The 27,985-nt window shown below is 38.3% G+C and overlaps 2 protein-coding genes across 3 annotated transcripts in view; one reads left to right on the top strand and one right to left on the bottom strand.

Moving 5' to 3' along the window:
- Nucleotides 1-35: 35 nt before the first annotated feature.
- LOC135468466 (potassium voltage-gated channel protein Shaker-like) lies at nt 36-27,677 on the bottom strand. Of its 2 annotated transcripts, none has more exons than XM_064746744.1 (3): nt 27,375-27,677; nt 20,131-22,886; nt 36-1,180 (listed from the first exon to the last, which is right to left on the bottom strand). In XM_064746744.1, the coding sequence occupies exons 1-2, from the start codon at nt 27,641-27,643 to the stop codon at nt 21,446-21,448; spliced, it is 1,710 nt and encodes a 569-aa protein (XP_064602814.1). In that variant the 5' UTR covers nt 27,644-27,677; the 3' UTR covers nt 36-1,180; nt 20,131-21,445. The 2 variants fall into 2 exon arrangements, with proteins under 2 accessions (XP_064602814.1, XP_064602815.1); XM_064746745.1 differs by lacking the exon at nt 27,375-27,677 and adding an exon at nt 23,177-23,298.
- Nucleotides 23,929-27,985, top strand: part of LOC135468467 (U1 small nuclear ribonucleoprotein 70 kDa-like) — a 57,169-nt gene continuing 53,112 nt past the window's right edge. The window contains exons 1-2 of the mRNA XM_064746746.1: nt 23,929-23,947; nt 24,034-24,212. Coding sequence (XP_064602816.1) covers nt 24,069-24,212 — 144 coding nt within the window. The 5' untranslated portion in view covers nt 23,929-23,947; nt 24,034-24,068. The remainder of the gene's footprint in view (nt 23,948-24,033; nt 24,213-27,985) is intronic.

Below are 27,985 nucleotides of genomic sequence, written 5' to 3'. Positions count from 1 at the left end.
TCTTTCATCAAGCTGACACACACACACACACACACACACACAGAATTGCACTGTTCAACATTAGGGCTAATTTGGCAGTGCTGATCTCTACCCACTACACTTAGTCTTTTCTTATCGGTACACATAAACAACAGTGCAAAGAAGTATTTTGGGATAAGGTGTTGAGGTCAAGGATATATGTAATGAGAGTAAATATGGTAACATACAGGTATGTTGATGGGAAAGATAGTAAGAACAAGAACAGAGACTGATTCTGGTCTAAAGCAAAAGATACCACAGAAGGAAGTTCAACCAGGGATACTTGTGAAAAACTTTATATACAGGCAACAATTCAGGACTAAGAAGGGAAAAAACATCTGAAATAGTAACCATTAGCTTTCACTCTCAAGACTGCAGTCTGAACCATAAGCCATTAGCCTATCACTTCTGATTCCAGTGAGTGCCCTTACTGTGTAATGGGAGCCAATGATTTCTGAATCCTTACATTGCCCTCTTCACGTTTCATTCTTATTCAATTAAGGATGGCCCACAAGTAACCTTGAACCAGTTACATCTAATCACATTTCTGCCCGAAGTGTTTAGTCAATACTATGGACAGCCTTGATCCTTTCACCACTGCTTCTGCAGCATGTCCATTTCGGGGAATTGCTTTCCCGACAGGACAAGGACCACCCAGACAATTTTTGCACAAGTGATGTGAACTCCTCTGCAAAGACACAACCAATTAAATTCTCAAACACTTAAGAGACAGCACAGTTCACCAAAGTGAATCAGAGAAATTCCTCCATCACAAATGGCTTCAAGCTCTTTGTCCTTTGGCAACAGAGATTGAGATATTAAACAAAAGGTGAAATGCTCTAAACGCTAAGAGAAATCTGAAACAGGTCCTTATTTCCACGCTTCCTCACTTCTTTTTTTGAATGGTAGAAATCCACTCCTCTTTCAGCCAGTGTCATGACTGACTAGACTGCTCCACAGGTAGTCCATGCGGTGAAATCATGGCATACGTGTAAATCCCTTTCTTCAACAGATAGGTCACGGCTAATGGAAGCAAATCCCTGCTCCCTGACCACTACCTCTTATGGGCTGGCTCCTCTGTCCTGAGGAAAGGCAGTGATCATCCCTGTTGTCTGCTTCAGCAAGCTGTTCTCCATCCAGTTCCAATGTCTCCAGAACTTATCTGCAACAAGACAGAACAGATGACATCAGAAATAATTTTAATCTATTGGTCTTTAATATTTCTGGTTCATTCAATAACAAATAATTTATATTTCGGGGTTCCCTTCCATAAAAGGAAATATTTTCAAGGACATTCCAGGTCCTAATATCCTGTTTTCCAGTACTTTCAATGACCACCCAGGTTAAGTACAATCCCTCATCTGGAGATTAATAGATACTCTGAAACCTTTCTAATTTATTGGTGCATTTCATAATACCATTTCATACTTAAAATTGAACAATTAAATACTTTCAAAATCCAAATCAGTCTTTTTCAAGGACTTTAAACAACTGGAATACTGTTTAAATAAAATGCCTGTCCTTTCAACTGATTTCAAGGATCAGTGTAAACACAGAAGCAATTGAAGTCCTGGATAATTAAGACACCTGGTCATACTGTACCTATTCCCGGACAACATTTGACACACAAGGTTCCTCAAACATAACAGAATATTATACAAGTACATGTAAATGGTTTTAGTTGACATTCACTTATGGTGGTATCCACAAAAACTTGACTGTTCACTACATTCTGTGCTTGGTGTTTACAAAACAATTATACAATACACATATAATTAAGATGTACAGGATAGAGAGAAAAACCCGAGCAGCCATCACAAGTGTGATACCTGGCAAATGGTCACACGCTTCTAATGAAATATAGCCTCCAGGTCCAATTTCCTAAGTTAGGGTTTTATTTTAACTGTTCATGAAAATGCATCAATAGTTGCAAATTACACACCCTCTAGCACCATGGACATAAGACCCCCTAACCCATTGTAGTCCATCATTACAGGTACTGGTCTTTCTTTTTCAGTTTTTCAGTCATGGGGACACCATTGTGCAAGTGGGTTAGTGTTGATCTGCTGTAGTGGTATAGGTACATGCATTTATAAGGTTGTGCTTACCAACTCAAAAACAGGAAGCAACAGAACTGAGATGCTGTCCACAAGTAATGGACAATATGATTGGCCATGTACATTAACTGAGACATACCCATCTGCACCTGGCTCTCGTATCTACACGCATTATTCAAAAAAAAAAAAAATTAAAGGTATTGACTTCAAAACAGGACCAAATGCAGCTTTTTAATTTGTGAACCCTTTTTAACAGGTTAATTTGGGCTTAAATGTTTTCAGATATTAAGAACCATGAACTTAATGTCTAAAATGGAAGAATAGTGTCATTATTACTTATATTTATTTAGTTATTTATATCATTGTTATTGGCATTTTGATTGGTAGATGTCTTCTAATCCACACATTATATAAAACACTACTTACTTTGACTGCTCAAAAGATTCCCTATTGGTCATCCACAAAAATCTAAAATTCATTTAAAGGTAGATCTACATGTATCTGCATGTAATGAGTATGTGTTAAAATGTCAGCAGCCGTGCACCCCACATTATGATGATGATGATGAAAGTCCCTCGGTATCACCATTCTTAAAAACATAGTTTCTGAAGACTTTTGAACACCACAACTCCAGAACACACATGTTTCTTTCCATTTGCTGAAGGTGTCTTAATGCTCCCAGGAGAGGTCATCATGATTTGACAGAATATAAGAGACCAAGAGTTTCTGCTGGGATTTGAGGAGTAGGCCATGGTTTGACGTCACTGTCACTTCAGCTTGCCTCCTGATCTCTGAGAGCGTCCATTACTCAGGAGGTAATGAGCTCCTTGCTGGGTCCCAGACAAAGCAATAGTCTTTCCTCACTCCACCAACTGCACTCATATTTTAGAGCAGCTGACCACCAACACAGCAATATAACAATGATATGTCATACATGCTTATCTCAACAGTTGACACTATTCCATTTCATTAATATTCGATATACAGTGGAACAAAAAACAAAATGGAACGATTTGCTATTCATGGAGAAGAAACAATGTACATTAGTACAGTACCACATGATACAGTCTAGGCTGCTGATTGGGTAATCCCACTTGCATTACCCATAACAGTACATGTGTGATAGAGCATCAATCTTCTTGAGTACTTGTATCAGTATTCTTGACACCAAACAAAACCATCAGTATTTTTGGCACCAGACAAAACCACCAGTATTCTTGACACCAGACAAAACCATCAGTATTTTTGGCACCAGACAAAACCACCAGTATGCTTGGCACCAGACAAAACCATCAGTATTCTTGACACCAGACAAAACCATCAGTATTTTTGGCACCAGACAAAGCCACCAGTATGCTTGACAGCAGACAAAACCTTCAGTATTCTTGACTGCAGACAAAACCATCAGTATTTTTGACAGCCGACAAAACCATCAGTATTCTTGACAACAGACAAAACCATCAGTATTTTTGGCACCAGACAAAACCATCAGTATTCTTGACAGCAGACAAAACCATCAGTATTCTTGACGCCAGACAAAACCATCAGTATTTTTGACAACAGATAAAACCTTATGTGAAATGTCATAAAAATGACAAATAAAACTTGATGATGATGATTTTGACACATTCCTACAGATTCCTACAGTAATCCCCAAACTAATGTGATGCGGGAATGCTTAAGAAATATGTGATGCTTAAGCACGTCAGCAGAACATTTGAAAACCATCACCTTATCTTGAGGGGACTAATAGTACCTTATCAACAATATGGAAACATTGTGTCCTTAGAAAAAGGCACTAATAACAGGAATGTTCACTGCAAAATGCATGGGGATCCTTCTACAAGCTCTCTCCAACTCGCACAGTAACTGAACAACAATCAGGTTGTACTCCCGTGTTCCTCAGATATGTACAATTTTAACTGATCACAGAGCTATTTCACTACTAATACATAGGTTGCTTTAGTGTGGTCATTCTGATCAGTGATATTCAGGTACCGGTACTCCTTTCAAATTTTAATACCTTGTCACAATGCTTAGTTTTTTAAGCATCAACGAAGCCTACATGTGATATGCATCTTTCTTAGCGCAAGACCTTACTGTTGAAAATGATTTCCCAGTATTGTGCTAACAGATTTGTCAAAGTGAAAGTTGAAATTGTAGCACATTTGTCTTAAGTTCATCTTAATGAGGAGGTCAAAATTAATTTTTTTGTGGTCCAAAATAGCCTCTAAAATCATATTTTAAACTTTGAATTGAACAGGTACATGTACATTTCATTAACTGCTTTGTGCAATCGACCCCAGGTCTCTGTATGCTACTTAGAAATAAGGCAGAGAGCACACAAAACACAACCATATAACAGCTTTTAAAGGATGGACAATATGTGGGTAACTGTAATACAAGCTGTAATTTGTCAACCTAGGCTGTGATGTACAAGTCTTATTATAGCTGGCTGTCTATGACATTTGTGTTAGTCCTGCACATGTACTTGAAAAGCGTAAGTGTAGCAATTTGCAGCCTGTAATTTTAGTTAATGTGATCAAGCTTAAGTTCATGGGAAAAACTATTCACAACAAGATCAAGTTAACTAATTATCTATACTGTATACATGTCTTCCCATACACGTCAAAGGATCTAGTCTCAAACTGTACTGATTCATCTCGCATCTGTCAGGCGTAAATTAGCATAATTTACAACTGTTACACGAACATGTATGTATGAAACACATAACCACATTATCACTGAGATAAATATGTGCAGCAATAGGAAAAATTATTTAATCCAACTCCTACATGAACAAAAAGAGTTAAATACCAAGTAAAATATGTGCTTTGTTTTAAAGAACTAGTACAAAAAAGCAAAAAAAAAAAAAAAAAAAAAAAAAAAACACATGTAGACTGGAAACCGCCTCAACATACATGCATTTCTGTGGCAAGTGGTTATACAGGGGGAAAAAATATCCTTGCACAGAGTACACACAATGCTTTAGTGTTATAGCAATAGGCCAACTGACACCAGGCCCATGTTTAGAACACAAATATCAATACATTCTTGAGGCTGCTAATCCAGATCAGTGCTCTCAGCTGAAGATAGTGTTACTCTGAAACGCCTAGGATCAGCCTTCCTCTCACACCTACCGGACTACTGTGTATAGCCAACATATTACAGGTTAGCCAACTATATACCAAAGCCTCACTCAGCCATATGTAATCTAGGGACCAACAGGAAAACCCATCTAACATGTAAACACACCCAAGCCAAAAATACACATTCCTTGTTGACTTAATATACATGTACAGACGAGGCCTCCTGCTCTGATTGGGAATTTGCACAATGGTTTTGTGTCTTCTGGCATGCTAAAAAGTACTGCACCAACAGGTCAGGCCATCTTACTTTTGTTTTCTGTGGATGAAAGTTATTGCAAATATCGAGAAATAATTATCCCAGAACGGCTGTGAGCAAACAGTAATCTATTTGTAACAACGTGCATGTATCCGTATGTCATAGATGTTGCAGAATGCATTATGAATCTAAAATAACCTGCCATACTAAGAATCATATTAAGGAAATCGTGAAAAGTGGGAGTAATGCTGGGACGTTCGTGTTGTATTGAAAAGATGGCTGTAAAATGAGAGGCAATGATCACATCGGTCAGGTCTCTTTCCCAAATTATGACATGGTCAAGTCAGAGTTGAATCATGGACAGTCCTTTCCTTATACAGAAACTTGAAGCCATGTTCCTCTATTATAAACTCAAGAGCAAAGTGTTAAGACAAATCATATGTCTGAGTATAAATGTATATTAACCTATACAACAGTAATTTGTGAAACAAATATTGAACATAACCTGAACAAAACATGACAATCTGCTAAATGATTTAACTACTGTGATATCACATGGTAATGAAATCAATGTTGCAAAGTGAGATGCCAAATACATTCATTATCATATGAAAGATTTATGTTGATGCCTTTGTGCCAGGCCAGAAAAGATCCTAAAATAGAAGACAAAATGAATACAAACAAATATTGATTCTGCATTAGCAATCCAGCTTGGAATATCTGTTCTGTACTTTGAAAATAGGGTTAGCAATAACAACTTGCAAATGACTGAATATTTAATGCATGTTCTACTACAATTTATTTACAGAGCTATACTTTGACGGGCCATGTAAAACAGAATGTTAAGGGATTCCGCCTTTGTAATAATAAAAATGGTTATATAGAAAAGAATACTTATGAGTACAGGCGCCGTGAGCCTGCTTTCAACCCTATTTTATTAATCACCAGTTACAGTGTGGAGTTCCATTCATGCAACTGTAAAATATATACAGTTACATATACATACATGTACACAGTACATTGTGCTCCTTCTTAAATCTCTTTTTGAGGACAATAACTTGGATAAAAAAAATGTGCAGTTTTATCTCTTTTTCGTGAAGTCAGTTCTTAAGTATAAGCATGTCACAGCCTTTCTTCTCATTATGAAAGCCATGCTCCTTAATCAGTGTACAACCTGAAGTTTAAAGAATTCGACACACACACATGCAGAAGTAGACTCTGCAGAGTACATGCTAGCACGCAAGTCTGTCCATGACATAAAATCAAAAATCAAAACCCTGGAGTACACATTTAATGCACCGTACCATTTGCGTTCCTATGCTGATACAACCAGTAACTGAGAAATCGAATATTCACGTACATGTACACTGAACCTACATGTGACCTAGACAAAGAGCCATTTGCTAACAGTTGACACCACAGAATAAATGGTTCACGCCTTCTAACAGTACAATTCCTGTTGGTTAAAGCTCAACCTACTGTCTTATGCAATAAGTGTATAATGGGCCTACATGTCCACTGCTGACAAAGAAGTACATGTACACTGGACATTTATTTCTCACAAAAAAATTGAGTGGTTTTTCACACCGTGCTTAAGACTTTCTCAGTTAAGTGAGGACAGGCAATATTAAGGGTAGAGGAGTGCACAAAGTAGACCACCAATCTTTGCCAGGTTAAAATACTTTAGTGAATGGCAAGTGTACATGTATGTGCATATACATGTATCATCAGAATTCCAACCTTATGGTCAAATACAATGTACTTTTCACTGTGTGACAAACCAAGAGCTTTGCTGCTTATATTCACAGTATATGACAAGCCTGCTCCTTTATTCAGCAATTTTGGCGTGATCATTTTCACTGGTAAATGCACAATACAGCACAAGCACTTCAATGCTGACCGTCATGTAAAGCTGCCAAGTTCCAGCGGTGACACTGCTATTTGCTGGGTCTATCTGTTAAACACTATAGTCACTTTAACTACAGCTACTGAACTTGGACAGATTCTTTTATCCAACTTTAATGTGGTATGGGTTGACCTATTGTAGCTATATATATAAGGGTTAATCTCACTACATGTTTAGAAATCTATATTGTAACTCCTTGTCACCCGGCCTTTGTAAACAGCTGATTCAGAACTGATCCTTTACTACAAACCATATTCAAATATTTTCATTCACAAATGTGCCTCTGCAAAGTATACGTTCACAATATGTATGTTTCTTTAGAGACCAAGAATTCAAACTGTGTCAAAAACAGAATTCAAAATATACCACCATATCCAAAAGTTTCTGATCAAACTGAAAAGTTACACGTAGTTTGTCAGATGTGTAATGGCTGGTTCACTGGATAACTCAGCTTAACAATTACCTGTCTGAGTTCTATGCTTAACTCTACATGCATATTTTATTTTGATATTATGGTGGTCAGATTTAAGGGTGAGAGAATCAGTGTTGGGACAATAATACCATGCACTGTGTCTGCATGGCTTGGATTAATATAACAGATGTAATGGATATCTGTTATATTAGTCCGAGGTTACGATGAATCTATGGTCAACTCTCTACTGCAGCAGTCTTTGCCGCATACATGTACCTGACAGACCTCCCACAGATAGGCCAATGGGAGCTAGAATCTAGCACATTACCACTTTGGTCAACGGTTAGTGGTCTTCACCAGATTTGCTGCAAATATTTTTCTGAAATGCACCATAAGTGGTTGTCTTGCATATCATCCCTGCAAAGTGGGATGAAATTTAATAAAATCTGTTCATTCAAGCTGGAACCATATTTTTTTCTTTATTTCTCCTGATTTTCCAGACTTAACACTTCAGGAATAGACAGCAAAGAAAGTGGCCCTATAAATTTATCCTTTGGCAGTGTTAAACGTCCACTGATCACAGATCTTCTACATTCCATGTACATATACATGTATGTGTAGGTGATGTGTATAATTATGCATGTACATATCACATATAGGAACAGTTTGTCAGAGGAAAGCACCTGGCTAACATTTCATGTTATGCCTACTGTAATGTGGATACATACTTTCTTTCAGGGATGTTTTCCTGGAACGTATTAGAGCAAGATTCCTCTGATTTTAGCTTTGGCAAAATTTGTTCGGCCACGGATGGCCTCAAACCAATGTCAGAGCATGATCCATTTGAAAATCTGATGCAGTTACCTGCTCTTGTTTAATATGTCGAGGCTGTCAGTGGGTAATTTTTTTCTCAAACTCTGTGAAAGACTGCCACAGCAACTGCATCAGGTTTTTAAATTGAGCTTGCTTTGACATTGCTTAGGAGCCATCTTTTGCTAAACAAAATTATGCGAAACTTAACGTAAGAGCAATCTCAGGTTAGTATCTGGTGAATTTTTAGCCTACAGGCTAAATACATGTAATATGTGCATGAATTTTGGGCTGTCTGAAGCAGACACCATTCTCTGAGGTGTAGATTTTAACTAAAAGTCACAATGTTGATTGACAAAAGCGAAGCCCTGATTGAATATCTCGAGCTGACCATTCCTGATGTCACACCTCACAGCATGCACTATCTGTATATTGTACAATTAATATGTCACCTTTACCGTGCACTGGCATATATTTTAAGTCAAGCCAGAAATAGGAAAAGCACCTACATGATTAAACAGCTCTGGTTATTAATATTTCAAGAACATACTAGTACAGAATCAATCTTAAACATCTTACTTTCAACTGCAGCATTCCAACGCTAAAATAGCCTGTCCACCATCCCATCAAATAACCAATAGTGAGCTTGAGTGTAATAAAGTTTACATGTACATGTATGGGCTTCCAAATAAAACTCCAAAAAATAGCTTCCAATGATTTCTTAAATATGTCTGTATTTCTCTCTGTATTTTTTTTTTCAGTAACATATCCATGCATATGGTTTGGGTCAAGTCAACCAGTGTGACTAACTTCTTTGCATATCACCAGCCTCTATCAGAAGCGAGAGGTTACAATGTACACATTGTAATCCTCCCATTATAACACCAACATTCTGCTTGCATTTTTCTTCAATAACCATAGAATACACGGATACCAATGTTCTCCAAGGCAACAGCGCTTTCAAAACGGAATGACAAATATCCCCTTGCATATATCAGATGGATGCTGCCTCCTGCAATAAAAATCCTTGTGCAGCACTTGAACAAAACAGAAATCAATACAGTGACCTTCACAAGAGACACGTACTATGGCATTGTACCAATTACTACAAAAGTCTCCAGCAAACATCCATACACATCTGATCCAACACTAATTAGCAAACGTTAATTCAAGCCATCCACATAGGAGAGGCATTTGACATTAGGCTAGTTACTGTGCTCAATGGCATTTTGGACTCCATGTGGGAGCTGTGGGTTGGCAAATTCAACTGGGACCAAGCAACTTGCCATCAGCCAAAGCTATTACGCAGGTTATTACAAGAAATTGTCTCAGAAGCCTGTGGTGTAAATGGATAACTGAGTGGAAAGGTTTAGCTGTAATACACAAGAGCTGGTCTCCAACAGTTAATTGCTGCCTTCCACGTGTAATAATGCATCCATACATCTGTTTACTGATAACTCAAACCCTGCACTGGATAGCATACAGTAGGATCGGCACACCAGTCGTTGTTTATGTACATATTAAACGAGCCTGGACATGTTCATCATTATATGCAAATCCATCCTTGCTAGACAGCTACAGAGGTTGACAGACATTTGTGCCTTTGTCTGAAAAAACTTGCACAACCTATTATAGGAGCACAATCAAAACTAAACCTTGTATAAACTACATGTACATGTATGTATAGATCTCCAGGGTATACCACATGTTTAGATCTGTGTACTATGTACTACTGGCACATACTGTCTTCCAAGACCACCCATTGCGAGAATCCAAGGGTACCTGTTGGCATGGCCTGGGGCACCGCTACCAAATGATCAACTGACAATACATGTATGTGGGCATATGTAGATGGAACGTGGATAAGCTATTCAGCTGTATGTGATACTACCAGACCTTAGATGTAACACCAGTTCGCTTTGTTATCAGCTTCTACCGGGGTACATATACGCTGCCTTGATTTGACTGTAGTCTTGCTTTCTCTGGCTATAACCCACAGCCATCCTGCCATGCACAAAGATTAATCATAGCTTTTGAAATCTAATACAGGCTGAGAGATATCAGATGTTGGACATTTTGTGCAAATACACAGAGTGGGGAAAATGTAAGAAATAAACAGGTTAAAATATGGAAATACAGGCCCAAATTGCAGTATTTTGAACTACAGGCTGGGGCAGCTGTCACAGATATGGGGCCACCTGTACAGAGGCAGGCTTTGTTTCCTCACAGTCAAGGCAGCTCACTAAAAATCAATGGTCCAACAAATACAAGTACAAACATGTCCATATCATCAGGAGCCTATCAATGTACAAGGAATGAACAAGTGCATCTGTGTAGCATTGTGCACATACTGCCACAATAGGCAATGGCAACAGCACTAATACACAGCAAGCTGAAAAAGCATAGAACATAAACTGGGCTCAGAATTCTTACAATGAATTCAAGTTCCGTTTTAACAGGCAAGGAGAGAAACTGGTGCAGGAACACTTTTTAATGTTTCCAGAAATCTCGTGTACATGCTGTGGAGCTTGTCTTTTCACGAGTCAAGCTTTATCATACATGTCCATAGCTGATAAGAACATGTACATTTATTCTGCTGATGATTCAAGAACTTTTGTATTCAGGGTCTATGTAAAGGAAGAGAAAAGTCAAAACAACAGTACATTGCAGTATATGCTTAAAATGAGGGACGCGGTATAGAACTCTCAAACAAATGCATGCCACAAGAGACACAGTAATTAAATTCCAGATCTTGGGAGAGATGTGGAATTCTCTAATGCTCAGGTGTAATTAAATTGGTTGGGCTCCTATATCCAACAAGGAACATAACAAGGAACAGCTGACTTGCACTAATGTCTGAAACAGTGAAATTGTGGCAATGAGATGACTATCCAAAAGGACATTTTGGTTTGTCATTACAAAATATGATTGTGGCTTCCTTTGTAATGTTGTATGAAGAGTGCAAAGAAAATGTAATCTCCAAACAACACATGTCTAATCCATGAAACCAACACCACCATAAATCCTCGCTTTAACATTTCTAGTGAAAACCATCCATTAATGCTTATACTGTTGTAAAACTACTGTACTAAATCATACTACCCGTACATGGATATGTTCTTGTATATGGGTTCTGGAATCTGGAGTAAAAATAAACTAAAAGATGGAAACAAAAGACTGCAAAAAGTTAGTTGTACATGTGATTTTTTTTTTTCTTTAAAGAGAAAAGGACACTTGAAATTAATTTTTGTACAGTGGGTATTTGGAGCCACCTTTTGGTATTTACAGTCCTTGTGTAATAATCTTATAAATGATGGTGTAACACATGTTAAATAATTATATTTTCACTAGAATTTGGGTCTTTTAGCTAAAAGATGTGTTCAACCTGGATTTTGATCATCTTTTTATCTTTAATACAATCATAAATATTATCATAATTCTGATTAAATGCATATGTTTGGATATAAACAACAAAATTACATTGAAATATATTTATTAGACATGCATCACACCCTTATTTAGAACATTATTATGCAATATAAAGACCATATATGCAGAAAGTTTTGATGCTCTCTCATCTGATTTTGGCATCTTTTTTTTATGTTTTCTTCTCCTTAAGCCTTGCATATTCACGAAACCCACCATGGACCAGTGGTCCAGAATCAGGGCACACTAGAATTCAATTTTCTCCAAATCAATCATTGTGACATTCTGCAAATTTGTCCTACAAAGTAGGCAAGCCTTGGGTGAGGGTGGTGAATGTCAGTTTTAATGATGGCTGGCTGACTAGCCTGTCTGTTACTGTTATTTTACAAACTGCAGATCTGGGCCAGCCAATTAATTAGAATTACATGCAGTTACAACTCATTGCAAGAAGGTAAAAACAAATGTCTCCCCTAAATTATCAACAACAACTTTGTATCTGGGATAGAACTGTTTTATTACCGTACACTAAATGTACACTAAAAAGAGCCAACAAGTGCATGCATTACATGATCTTCAAACAACATTTATCTTATTTATTTGATTGTTTTTTATGCTGTTCGAGAACATTTTTCTTATACAATGGCGGCTAGCATTATGGTGGGAGGAAACCGGGCAGAGCCAGGGGAACACCTACAACCATCCACAGTTTGCAAACCATCCAACTCTTCACCAGAGAGGAACCCAGCATAAGCTGGATTTGAACTCCTAGCGACTGCATAGGTGGGAGGCTCCTGAGTAATTGTGCCGCACTGGCATGCTAACCACTCGGTCAGGAAGGCCCCTCTATAAACAACACATGTAAAATAATAACATTGTCTTGTTTATACACTGTAGCAAAAACAAACTGAAAATAATTTATTTAGAATTCCCCTGCGCATAATAAACGTGTCAGAATGCATATTGTGTATCAACAACTAGATTCATCAGCATGCAATTTCCCATGCTTTAATTTATGCCATACCAATAAAAATTTTCTTTTAAAAGACACAGATTTATGGGTAGGGAAAAATGAAAATTTTGGCAAAAATAGCTCAGGGAAGAATGCTTTACGCCTACATGTATTTTTCTATTTATTTGGCTCATGGCTTAGTCAGTACTCAACGGTTTTTAAGCTACGTGTATGTATGATTGCTGTGATAAATTATTCAATGCCATATTGACTGTGGTGAAGATGAGGGTGCAGAAAACTGAGATGAGCCCGGGGGACACACTGTCATGATGCACCAACAGAATATTCTTAACACTAAAGTAAACCATCATTGGTGGATCTAAAATCCGCAATCTCACTGGCCATGGATGCACAATCAGATGTACATGTAAGATCCAAATATCTTTCCATTAACGGCTTGTCGGAGTGGTCCTGACATTTTTTTATGAATCTGGTTACTGTTAGATCAATTGAGAGTTTTTCAGTGCAAAAAACTGACTTGTTTGGAGCAACAATACATCTAAAGGAATAAGAAATAAGATGTTCCTATTAACAAAGACTTGTTTACAATTTCCAGCGTACTGAACACATATATTTTTCTATAATTTTTTATAAGTCAGCATTTTACATCAATTCTCTCAAGCTTAACTTAAAAAAAAACAACTGTAGGCCTGAGTACCATACCTAATCTCTGAATGGTTGAGCAGTCATTGTAACTTTCACCTACAAATACTCTGTGGGCAGTTCTCTAAACCAATTTGTGTGATGTCCCTATCACTTCCCTCTTGTTTTCCTTTATAGAGTATCATCTTACTGCATCTACACAAATGTACTAAGACTATGTGGGTGTCCAAACTGCAATTGGCAGAGAAGTAGAGCAGAAATGTAGACATGTAAGTATCAAAGCCACCTGTGGTACATTTGTGTCCAGCAGCCAGAGAGCTTGTACCTGCAGCTATATATGCGTACCTGGAATAATGTTTCCAGTGTAAAAATAGTTCAGGAATCCGTCTTTTCCAGTATCAGCATTGTTTCTGATGCAGGAAGGTGAACGACAAATGCGAAAATAACCAGCTGTTCTAAGTGGAGCCTTGTTCCATTTCTAACACCAATATCTCCGTGATCTGACATAGCCTACCCAACAACCCCTTTGCTCTTCTCCAACATCACAAACATCTTCCATAAAACATTTCCAGCAAAGGTTTCTCAGGCTGTCTTTACTTTGCATCAACATAAATATTGTATGTCCAACATAGCCTTTGCCCCAGAGGAGTCAGAAAAGTGGGATTCTGTGCCAAGAAGTGGCCAGGATTATCAGAGATGAGGGAAGGTTTCTCCTCCATCTGGCAGACTCCTCAAAAACATCTACTCATGCAGTACAAAAGGGCCAAGCATTTCAGGCCAACATAGTCACGCAGAGAATGACAACCGGCCAACTTACATGGCTATTGACTTGTGGTGTTGATAACGTCTTACAAAATATATATGCACGTTTTCTATCAGATTATGTCTCAAAATCATAACATAAAGCCACAATATTATACTGTTACATACATGAAGATGTAAGTGGTATTATACATTTATTTTCTTAATATGAAACAAACTGTGCCCCAAACTGGGCAAATTCATTTAAAAGCTACATAAAATTATTGGCATTTTGTTTGATGATTAATCAGGCAGGGCAAGAGTTTTGGATATTCATTGTTTGTGTAGTAGCAAAGTTTAAATAGCTCTAATATATATGCATAATATAATAACTAGAATGAACTGATCCTTGCTCTGGTTTTGCTTTGCAGCCTTGTAGACACAACAAATTATTTAGCTTAAATTCTGACCTTGTTTGAACATGCTCACATCTTAATAGTACTTTGAAATGAAAGGACATTGTTTATTCCGTGAAAGTACAATCATATTACAGGCAATCACGGCCATTTATCCTGACAGTGAAAAAATGATGTTCTGCAACCTTTGTTTTCTTTTCATAGTTTTTACAGAAAGTCTAGCCAGTAAATTACATGTGGAGCAAATCCAAGTGTTATGGTACCTAGAGACCCATAGTCTGGTTATTGATGTATTCACAAATGTTGCATGAGGTGACAAGATGAGACTACCTCCATGGTACTGTTACCTGTACAAGAACATTTTGCTAATGAAACAAAAATACATATATATATTAATATATTAAGGCTGTGTAACAAAAAAGCCCTACTCACTGGGCTTTTCTTAACTATTGTTAGTTCAACATTAAGACAAATTGACAACATGATTCAATTTTGTATACATGTATCATGGGAGGTTTTCTTTGCAAGCCTTAATGTACATGTATGTGACTTCTTGACAAATAAAGCACATGGATATGTATATAGAACCTTTAATATATTAGCAGTAGGCTTCTTCTGTTGATTGCTGTTTAATTCAATTACTCAGGAATTTTTCACTTACACGATGGCAGACAGTTTTACGGGTGGAGGAAACTAGAGAGCTTTGAGCAAACCTAAGGTACTGTACATGTTAGGCCCCAACAAACTTCCCACAAGACTGCTTCAGTGGCCTAATGGTTAGATTGTCTGCTTCGCAGTGGTGAGACCCCAGGATCAACACCGGTTCGTGTCATACCAAAGATTCTAAAAATGATACTTGCTCCTGCCTTGATGGCATGCAGCAGTGAGAGGTTAGAGCAAGGAAACATGACTGGTTAGCCAAGTGTCAGTATAATATGATATATAATGTCTGGTGACAGACACTTCGGCAGCAAGGACTGTCACTATATATGTACACACACCTGATGACTCACACCATATTCGTGAATTCAGTGATATGAGACTAACAATCTACATGTACATGTACAAATCCCCTGTCCAGCTTCAAACTGCTAGGTTTAACCTGCACCTCATAATTATTTATTTGACTGGTGTTCTCGCAGTTATACGGCAGCCAGCGTTGGTGGGAGGAAATCGGGCAGAGCCTGGGGGAAACCCATGACCATCTGCGCGTGCCTGCACCTCATACATGTATGTCTTAACAAATGAAAGGCAAGCACCTTAACAACTCTGCCACGGTCCTCTCTCAGACAACATCATACTGTCGATTGCACTATCTTCGTAAATGTCTACCCTTTCATATGAGTGAGCCATCTGATAGTAAGGTGGTTAGACAATGCCGCTTCAGGAGTTTAAAATCACCATAGACAACTACTGTTGAGCTCATCAATCAGTTTACATAAATTAGAATCTGATTTTCAATTGGTTTCTAATTTATAACTGACAGGAGCAGGGAAGGAAATAACAGGCTAATGCTTCTTTGGGTTAGTCTGCAGAATTATTTGTTTAACATAAGTTCAATTTACTCTGTGTTCCTCCTACTAAGACCTGCTCTCATCCAGTAGATCTGTATAACTATTGGCCTGAAAACTAGTTAGTTTTAAACACTTTGATGAACAATGAGATGAACTTGTGTTGAGGTCCTGACTCTGAACAGTTTGAAATACTAAATATTTTGACACCTGGTATCAGCGTACGTATACTGACATACAAGTACCCTAAAAACACATAGCTTAGAAGCTTGTGAAATTTTTATATAATTCAGGCAGAAACAAAATATTGAGACATAAATTTGTGAGTGGTTAAAACATATTCTGGTCAGGGAGGTATTCTTCTGTGGTCTGTTGACATGTTTTCCTGTAATAATAAACACGCTCAGTTCCACAGGTTGTGTGTCACCTGTCCAAGTGTTTCAGTATACATTACATGCAAACATTTCTAAATATTGAACATTTTGCTGATAATACAACGTTTCAATGTGTAAGGCAGCCTGCTATTGCCATCACTGGATTCATTAATTGTAACCCCCAGCACTGGCGGTGTAACAATTTATGCTGGTGGAATTCAAACAATGTAAGAAGGTTTTAAGCATGAAGTATTATTTCTGTTTCCTTTGTGTTCTTAAGCATGGGTGAATCTTCATTATGCAACATTTCAAATGAAAATTGCATTGTAGAAGTAAATGTATACAAATTTACATTGTGAAGGTCCCCCAGTCAGTCACTGCGCTTCAAAATACATGTGGATGAGAAATGAAAAAGCTGCTCAAATTATTGGAATTTCCAGGTCATCAAAATGACCTCATCAGGATTTTGAGGGCATCAAAAATGATTTGAGGTCATCTGCACAGATTTTGCTCCAGTGACCAATATTATAATTCATCTATAACCCTCAACTGTTAACATGCATGAACATTACGATCATTTTAATTTAAACTGAAGTCGATGTTCTACTTTGCTAAGCTGACCTGTTCAGAGTGTGTATATAAAAATAATTCTCTCCTGCTCCTGAAACAAGCCGTGCTGATGGGTTGGTTGTATTTGTTTGACATTAAATATACAGAAAACATCTACTCATACAAGTTGAAATATTCAAAAGAATGAAATGTGCCAAAGACACTTTGGTTATTGCCTTCATCAATATGATGACATTTTTGCCTGTCGAAAAAACAAATGAACCACCGAACATTTAGACCCTTTACAAGTTGGAAGCAACAGTTGTCTAGCCAGTGGCAATCAGAACATTTTGAGAATTTTTGTATTTCACAAGAAAATATTCAGTATTTTGAAACTGTTTTTCCTGATACTTTTATTTTTATTTATTTGATTAGTGTTTTGTGCCGTACTTAATAATATTTCAATGATACAAAGATGACCAGCATTAGGGTGGGAGGGAACAGGACAGATCCCAGGGGAAACCACAATCATCTGCAGGCTGCTTAAAGACCGTCCCAATTACGACCGAAGAGAAAGCCATTATGAACTGGATCTGAACTAACAGCGATCAAATTGGTGAGAGGCTCATGGGTCATTGTGCTTCTGATTCGATGACCGGTGCCCATCCAAACTGGAGAATAAAGTTCCATGGAGGTAAATTTTTTTTAACTACTTTTAAGTTCTTGGTCATCCTCAATAACTTCACAATCCCTCTATCTTATGCCAGAGCAACTTGTTTTTATTTTGTTTACATTAAACCAAAAGTACACACTTTAAAGAAAACCTCAATGATGAATGACTCCGTTTGGATAATATGGATGAAAGCTTCAATGTGTTGTTGCAACTGAAGGCAGGTCAGTACAGTCTTCAGTAAGATGTAACAAGTATTCATCAATTGTGAATATTTCACATGAAATAACTTGATATAGAGCTTTTGACACTAAAAACGAAATGTTTACTACACTTGAGCAGAAAACTCAGTGTGTTAAGATGTGTTCATATTGTGCTAGTGTCAAGGTAACACATCAAATTTGACCAGTGAAATGAAAATAGGGCATGCACTATCAACAGGGCAAGCATTTGTCAAATTTGACAAGCAGTTACAAGTACATGTATGACAAACATGACATCACATGTATGGCATCATATGAACATGGCTTTACATTTCACATGTATCTTTTTGTTTTCTTAGACTTGTGGCATCTGATTTTTTGCCTAGTGTTCTGAATCACAAGCTACTATTTCGAGCTTTGTACACGATTTAAGATGTGTTCACACCATGGGATTTGTTGCAATGACTCACCAAACTTTGACAAGTGGAATGAAAACAGGACAGTGAATTTCATTAGTCCCCTTCACACAATATGATTTGTCGATTGCAACAATCGCATGATATACCACTTCTCATTTTTGAACTACTAGTCGAATGTGATGGGTCAACTCGACAATCGCACCTGAACACGGCTTGAAAATATGTGATGGTCTTCTCACTGTCAGACCGGCCCGGATAGCACAGCTGGTAGAGCACATATTACACGTACATGCACCCTAAGGATTCCTTCGTCATCATATGACTGAAAAATTGTTGAGTACGACGTTAAACCCCAAGCACTCACTCACTCTCACTGTCAGAGTGGTTGTGCAGGGATTACAGTGCAGTGGTGTTTTGACAACAATCAAATTCTTGATTGTACTTGGTAAAGCAGATGCTTTAGAGGAATACATGCTTTGATCGTCACATAGTATTGCTTTTATTGGCCTTGCACTTTCTTTGAACATACATATACCAAAATCTGAATAAGCAGATACATAGAGAGACCTATGCCTAAACAGCAAATTGTAAGGGGTTCTGAAGTCATTTTTAAAGCGATGCATGTACATGTAGCTCACTGTTTGTAATTGTAGATCAGTAAGGAGCTTGGGAAATTAGGCTTACATGTATGTAAATTGTAAGTTCCAGACAATTTTGCCCAACACTTCTTCAGATTATATTCAACCGTATTTGAACACATGTACAATGTACTTGGAAATAGTCAAAACCACCAGCACCACAATATCACTTCATCATCTATCAATGTGTTGTTGATGACCTTCACTGCTTATGACATCAATGGTACCAAATGTTCAAAATTATATGAAAATTACATTACGCATATAAGTGTAACTGAAGTGCCCTTGAAAACAAAATCAACACTTTCCATATAATTTACCTTATGCACAGATTTACCAAGAATTTGACGTCAGGGTGTCTCATTTCTAATTTTTCTTCAGGTTTCCTTAACCCTCCCACAATGTTTTTTTTCAGTGGAGGGTGTCTAAAAGACACTAAAGTAAAATTACCCCTCAACTAAACCTATGGCCGTATGTGACTTAAAGCAGATATAACAAATTATCTTTTTGCCTTGTGTGATGTAGCATCACAAGTTTTGTTTTCCTACAATACTCGAGAACTTGCAAAATATTAATTCCAACCCTTAAAATTTACTGTAAATTATATTTAATAAAAAAGCAATCCAGACTACCACAATCCCTGCCATTTTAGCTCTCTTTGGCTTTGAAACTTGAGAAGCTTTAAAATGCAACAAATTTTAACCAAAACACCAACTGATGACATATTTTAAAAATGCATGTGCACATATCTTGTAGACAACAATCAACTATATACATATATTAGAAGCAAATTAAGACTTATTTCAGACTACACAGCATGATTTTGTGAAGTGCAAAAACATACATGTATCTTATACTTTCACACACATGTATATACATGTAACTGCATATATACAATTGAAATGATTCTGTTTAGCACACAAGTTTCTCATTTTACATATAGTGTCGAGAGGAAATGAAAATATGAACAATTTAAAATGAACTTCACATATACATGTATATTCATGATAGACATGTACTTACCCTTGTGGGGCCATCCAATACATGGCAGAGGTCAGTAGGCGTGGCCTGCACATGCTCAGTAGCCGCCTGGGCACCGTATGTGTGGTTTTACAGGGAAGCATTCATCTCTGGCAATTCTTTCTTCACCACTCTTGAAGACCAGCTGTTCAGTAGGGTTATCCAAGGCACAAGTCCAGAAATTTGTGCAATACATGTACCAAAAATTCCAGCCTTTAGGTGCAAAAGTTACTTCTGTGTGAGGTGCTGTGCTCTTCTCCAGTACAGATCATTACAAGCCTGCATTTGAAGAGTTTGTGGTTTCAGGGTTACACTATGGGGGAATGTCACAGGACATCATACATAACCACAGAAGGCTTAATGATGGTGGAATTATACACAGTCCCGTTTTTCATCTCAAATGAATACCATTCTATTTTAGGTGGACGCTAAACCAGCATACCTAGATGTATGCCTAGTTCTACTTCCTGTGGCTTTATTCGCTTCAACATTAATCCCTGATTCTGTGCATGCTTCAATATTCCCCTGCTTCAAGTCAGTACAACAGTTTAGGATCTGTTATTGTTCAGCAGGAGAACTTTTCACATGCACAAGTTTATCACAGCTTTATCCTTGAACTTGTGCTGACCTGGCACAAGGTCACAATACGGGTAGTGTAGTGTGTGGGAAGAGACCACTCATCTTGGAACTGAAATTGCATATTGAGATTTTGGCTCCTCCCAGAATTGTTTATGTTACAGTTTTCCACTTATCCAATCTTGGATAATGCATGTAACTTCAAACGGGCATCTGGAATAATGGTTGTTAGATGTGGTAAGAGTTCACTTTACTTGGCATGGACAGTGTAGACAACACTTGTGGTCACAGCATGCATGTAGATTGTTAGTAGTTGATTGACATAGAAATAAGTTTCAATGATCTGGTGGAGTCAATCTTCATTCAACTTAACACACACACAAAAGAGACAGGCCTCCAAGGCTTCAACCTACAAACAACTTCGCTCACACCTGGACAGGCCCTCTGTATGGGTTTACTTTCTTCAGGTGTAAGTTGCAATGTTTATAGCCTACAATGTACATTTCCACAACTCTGTTCCATCCATTGCTGTGGTAACCTTGGTAGTTCAGATGGCATCCTTCCAAGTAAATGGGTACACATACATGTGAGTACAGTACCTTATGCCAATGCATCATTACCTGGGCTTTCTGATCCATCTATCCACAGATCTTGTTTTACCACAAGTGATTCCACAGTCAAACACTTTTTCGAAACACAACTTCCCTTTACAACTGGAAGCTAAAGTTTGAAAGTACAGACATCATACATCTGTCTCGATGCTCAAGTTGTTAATGCTAGATGGGTTGTTGGACTTCGTATGATTTTCTTTTGCACGATCGTTACCCACCAAGCTACTACCTTCTTCCATTTCCATGATATCTGAACCTGCATCTGATCCCAATGAGCTTTGTTTCTGTGGGTAATTCGGACAGGATTGCACATGTTGGTAAGTTTGTTTCTCTTCATTTTCTGTTTCTCTATGGTAAAAGTAATTGAAGTTTGACACAATAACTGGCACAGGTAATGCAATGGTCAACACTCCAGCAATGGCGCACAGGGAGCCAACAAGCTTACCCCATACACCAATTGGTCTCATGTCACCATATCCTACAGTTGTCATGGTGACCACTGCCCACCAAAATGCATCTGGAATACTTTTGAAATGTGACTGGTCTGCATCTGCTTCAGCAAAATACACAGCACTAGAGAACAATATCACACCAATGAAGAGGAAAAATATTAAGAGTCCAAGTTCTCGCATACTAGCTTTTAAAGTCTGTCCTAATATTTGAAGTCCTTTTGAATGTCTGGACAATTTGAAGATTCTAAAAACCCTAACAAGTCGAATGACCCTCAAAATTGCAAGGGACATAGCCTGATTGTTACTTTTGCTTTCATCTGCGATCACTGTGCCCAGAGTAATGAAGTATGGAATGATTGCTACAATATCAATAAGATTCATTATATTCTTAAAAAAACCTAATTTTTCTGGGCAAGAGGCAAACCTGACCAATAACTCGAAGGTAAACCAAATTATACAACATGTTTCAATGATAAAAAATGGTTCACTGAATTTGGGAATATCATCTTCCTTGATATATTCTGTCTTATTTGCAACTGTATCATTTACAACTCTGTAATGCTTAAATTCAGGCAAGGTCTCTAGGCAAAATATTACAATTGATAACAAGATCACTAGCACAGAAAATATAGCTATGAGCCGTGCAGCTGTTGAACTTTCGGGGTACTCAAAGAGTAACCAAACACGTCTCTGGAATTCATTTTGCGGAAGTGGCTTTTCCTCCTCACGAATGAAGCCTTCATCTTCGCGGTATTTTTCAATAGCATCCTCTCCTAATTCATAGAATTTTATTTCCTCTGAGAACACATCCAATGGCACATTTACAGGCCTACGTAATCGTCCACCACTTTGGTAATAATACAAGATAGCATCAAAGCTTGGTCTGTTTCGATCAAAGAAATACTCATTTCTGAGGGGATCGTAGTATCTGTTTCTTTTCTGTGGATTGCCCAGTAATGTATCAGGGAATTGGTTTAGAGTTTTCAGCTGTGTCTCGAACCGCAGACCACTGACGTTGATAACCACGCGTTCGCAGCATTCGAAATCGTTGCCCATAGGACCCATACCATCATCTGGGTGCACATTATCGCCTCCGTCGTCTGGTATCCGAGGGAAGGACCTGGAATTGGGAAGGGTAGATCGTGAGATTAGCCGGTGATTAAAACCTAAAGGGCACCCTCCATTGCCCTCTAGGCTGGCCATTGCTACCTCCATCGTGACGAGAAAAAATCAACAGAGAAAACAGGGGTCTAGCCCCCTGTACTACGACGATACGTCAAGGGAAGGCCTTCAGCGATTTCGTCACGGGCGTTTTCCCTCGACAATATGGCGGAGAAAGTAAATTTTGATCACTACCCGGATGAGAAATCGAAAATTTTGACGTCACTGTCACTATTCAATAATGCATACCTTGGAAAAACTCTGCAGAAAGGCGTCTAAACGTGTTGAAATTTGGCCTGGCCCAAGCAAATTTAGTTCAGCCATCATCGTAAGGCTCAGGGGGCACCTTTCCCTGCTGACGTATGATGCCAAGGGTTCAAGGTGCACGAAATTACTTCTCAGCCAGCTCAAGGCAAGGCTGAACAAGCCGGGATCTAACGGGGAAAACCATTGGTTGTCCCTCACACAGCCCACAAACATTCAGATGCAAGCATACAAACACATCTATAACATGCTTCGCTATGTACATCGCTCATGTCAAATCAGAAATAAAAACCAGAAAACAACAAATACATTTAATACAAGTCAAGGCAAAAGGGAAGCAGATGTAGGGTTGGCAATAGCGTTCATTATAGCAATAAACTGTACAATCTGGACCGAACGCGTCCAATCAATAACTGCCTTGTAATGCAGCTTATGCTCAGGCTAGGCTTAGCGGAGGTGTGCGGCTGTATTCCGGTACGATATAGTCCACAGTCTAGAATTTTCGTATGTCAGACGAACAGCCTTTTACCCTGACTCAGTACGACGAATGAGTCAGACGGAGAGGACCGCGCGGAAGCTACAGATTTTTGCCGCTAAACAAAACCACTGGTAAGAGTTTTACTGCTGTTAAATAGTTCTATTGAAGCGGAGTGATCTTTCCACCACAGTCCCATAGCCGTCCATCTTAATCATCTACAACCGCGCCACCGTATGCCCGGACGAATCAGATTCTTTCAACGGGCTATTGGGAGTGAGGTAAACATCGTGTGCATGTTGACCACGTTGTGAAAGTAAATTTGGAAGCCGAATGCGTTGAAATTGAACTTACATCTTCTTTTCAGATACTGAATTTTGCAAGACATCACCAAAGAAAGCCATGACGGCGTTTTTGCCGCCAAACCTACTTGCCTTGTTCGCTCCGAGAGATCCTATCCCATACCTACCGCCTGTGGACAAGCTTTGTCATGAAAAGAAGAAACCAACCTTGGTCGGAGTGGCACAGTTCTTGAAGGAATTTGAGGTAATACGATCAAAATACAAAAGAAACAAAAAGCCAATCCGTTACACCCATGCAGATGTGACAAGCGTTAATATAAAACATAGGATACTGTTAAACTAACAAGATATAGCACTTACAACGTTTCCAAAATGGCGGATACTAGTGTCGCCATTATGTAGACTGAGCAGCAGGGCGAACGTAAACAGCAAGCTCTACACTGCCCAGTAATGGCAGCAAAGGCCGCCCGAGTTATTCACTCGAGCGCGCCGATATCTACTGCTAAGCTGTCACATCAATACGTGTACATTCACTAAGCTATGACAAATCTTGCACTACACTGGAAAACAAGTACAATCCTCGGCTGATCTTGTGGAGGTGAAAACTACCGGTAACTGACCGCTTGGGTCGTCCTCCGCATTGATCGGTGTAGCGGTGTTCACACTAACGGTAAGCAATCCAGTGGATACGAGTCAACCTACAATTTCCATGAATAATTCACTCTCATTCCTCCACTTTGCATAACACAATTGAAAGTATGATGCACAGGGCATAATTGATCTAGCAGTCTACGCTGTTTTAGTTGAGATCAATTTTGGCCCCAGGTACACAAGTCTAACTCAGGAGCAACACTCCAGCATGAGACGCCAATGTTTACTGGAGCACCAGTAGTATGAGGGGCTGAGCTACTAAGCAGAATTTTGTGGGTGACAAGAGGCTTGGCTGGCCTGATTATTGATATAATTAATCCAGGGTTATGATCCTTTCCTTATTGATTTGCACCAGTGGACTTGCCAGACAGAATCTTGAGTATGAAACTCCAGGAATACCACCACTCTTAATATGGTCAAATGTCACCAAACAAAGTGCCGAGTATGAAGCTAATTTAAATGTAACAGGAATTTTTCATGCTCTATTTACTGTATGTTGTACTGAGCATGAAGACAGCTGTTGCCAGCTGCCTGACAACATGTATGAACGACAGCTGATATTACAAATTACACCGGCCAGTTATTAACATCAGAAATACGCCCACCGTATCCCCTTTTGTTTCATTTTATGAAACTTTTAAAAACTTTTATATTATATTCATAGATATTTGCAACAAATAAATAGCATGATTTAAAGTATACTTGTAGGTTTAGTTTCCTGATTTTGTTTTTATGACCTTGTTCAATACACACAGATTTTTTTAAAATCTAAAATGCTTTCCAACATTTTTACTTAATAAGATAGAAACCTGCGTGGTTAAACAGTGTGTAAAGTAGTAAATTTTGGCCGTTCATTTTGGATTGAACAGGATTTTAGAATATCAACATTTTCAAAATGTATATGTTGCTGTTCTCTAAAGTTTTGATACCAGACTGCGGATGTCCCTGGTTACATGTGCTTGCTAGCAGAATGGTTACCTGTGGTTTAAATTTAGATTTCATACTCACATACAACAAATGATATCAACTTTTCATAGCATGGAAGTTTTGTGCTGAATTTCATGATGTTGTACAAAGTTATTGGCCAGATTTTGCCCAGCTCTAAAAGTTGGAATTAGGTGCATGGCTTTCTTAAACATTAAACATTCTTAAACATGAGTTAAACATTGAATGTCATGTATATTTTCCCCAAAAATGACATATTCAAGTATTGCAAATTTTTTGGGCTAGTGCCTTCTCCATATGTGATTTCTGGATACTTCATTATATTGGAACTTGGTAAAGGATTGTTGTAATGAGTTACTATTAAAGGTGAATTGTCATTGTCATGGAATTTTTTTGTTTGTTTTTTAGTTTTTGCTTTTGTTAGGACAGTTTGCAAATATATTTTTCTGTATGGTTAGGATCAAACTTGCACATGTTTGGCTTAATGTTGAGTAATATTGGCAAGGTTGTTTTTGTATAGATTCATGAATTATTCTTAAATGATAAGTTAAAACTGAACACCTGGCTTTATCATAATGAGTGACTCAAGATTGGGCTATTTGAACGTTGATCATTTTTGGGAATTGATATCCCCATCTGTAATGTGGGAAAAGTGCTTGGCAGGTGAAAACGATGTGAAAAAGGCCCATTATTGTGCAAAGTGGGATTGCATTCCACCACATGCACCACTTCATTAATTTAAGAAATTTTCTGATTTTTCTTACTTTTAAAATTTTAGTTCTGGTAAAAGGAGAAACATTGGCTTGTCTTTTACTTGTCATGCAACAGTTTAATTCACAGATAAATACTAACTTTGCTTTGGTATAGTTTGTACCATGTATGATGTTGGTCTCATCCCTTAAATTATGTCCCAAGGATTGGGTATCATTGCCTTTATACTTGTGTCATTGTGTGAAAGGTAAACAACAAAGCAACTTGTCTTTATAGCAGATGGAGAGGTAAAAAAAAATCAGAATGTCGCTCATTGTAATGGAGCAGTTTTAATGCTAACTCTCTTTCCGCTGTACTGGAGGGGACTCTGTGGCCTAGTTGTTAGCATGCTAGCACAGCACCCTGATCCAGGAGCCTCTCCCCAATGCGGTCTCTCTGAGTTCATATACAGTTTATGCTGGCTTCCTCTCTGGTTGTATGTGGGAAGGTTTGCGGATAGTTTTGGGTTTCCTCCAGGCTCTCCCCGGCTTACGCCTACCATAATGTTGGCCGCTGTCATATAAGTGAAATATTCTCAACTGTCATAAAGCATCCATCGAATAAATAAATTAATATCGGTGTACTGAATGATAGGAATGGTGTAGGACAGAATTGTTTGGTCTAAGAATTAATCGGGGACGTACTACAAATGCAGTAATTTTTAATTGGTTTCTTTTTTATTAATATCCTTGTATTTTTTCTTGTACTAAATATCTAGTAGAGGACAGTTATCTGAAATGAGAAATCATTAATTTCTATTGCAGTAAAGTGAAATGTCTTTATATATGCATGTAGCTATTGTTACAGTTACTGTGCTATGGTACAACATTAGCATTTACATTTTCTGATGGCACAGGTTACTTTTCAGATTCTCCATGTCACCCCATTCCAACCCAACAGAAGACAATTACCTTTCTTGTACAGTATGTACATGTACTAAGTTCTTTTCTAAAATTTTGGAATTTATAGGTAGAACTGAACCACCTGGTAATTTGTCTTGTGAATCCAGTGTTCAAATAGATTCCTTCAGGAACAAATCATACTCCTAGGTTTGTCTCACCTGTTGTCTTTAAACTGTATAGTTAGTAGTGGGGTCTGATCTGACCGGTAATCATCTTTTCCATCCCCTAGCGGATCCTCTGGGTATCCTTTGTTATTGAAATGCCAGGCTATGTGTTTATCTTTTCCATCCTCCGGGTTACTAGAATACATCTCATTTGTGTCCGAGGCCGGAGGATTGGAATCCGGGGAAGAAAGTTCGGAGGCCATCTGAGCACACCGCTCACTGACTTCTTTTTTTGACATGGCGGAGTCTGACTTTTGGTGCATCTTGAAACAGTTAGGAAGACATGTTGATGTTGTAATTTCGGGGCTACTGCGGAAGTCAGCGCGGTAGTCCCCTGTAGATTCTCGCGACCGCTGGCTGGAGTAGGATTTGCTGCGGCGGATACGTCGTGCAGCCTGCTTCCTCTCCAACCTTTGACTCTCAACAGAGTCGAGGTCCTTGGGCTGATGAAAAGGAAATGGAGACAGTTTTAACAGTTAGTAGCCTGAACTTTTTAGTCGCTAAATAACTATGCCTAGAATACAGGATTTTCTGTGCTGTAGATATTCACGGACATCATTACATAACTCGTGGTACTTCTGACAAGCATTGAAACAGTTGATCGT

This window comes from Liolophura sinensis, chromosome 6 (assembly GCF_032854445.1).
Source record: "Liolophura sinensis isolate JHLJ2023 chromosome 6, CUHK_Ljap_v2, whole genome shotgun sequence".
In the NCBI taxonomy this organism is placed as follows: Eukaryota; Metazoa; Mollusca; class Polyplacophora; order Chitonida; family Chitonidae; genus Liolophura; species Liolophura sinensis.
The sequence above is the reverse complement of the archived record's forward strand: the minus strand, read 5'-3'. Positions and strand labels throughout refer to the sequence as shown.

Excerpts from the sequence above, each read along its gene's own strand:
- LOC135468466 (XM_064746744.1), bottom strand. The coding sequence starts at position 27,643 with ATGCACCAAAAGTCAGACTCCGCCATGTCAAAAAAAGAAGTCAGTGAG. Across the intron at positions 22,887-27,374 it reads ATACAGTTTAAAGACAACAG|GTCCTTCCCTCGGATACCAG; the intron begins GTGAGACAAACC and ends TCCCAATTCCAG.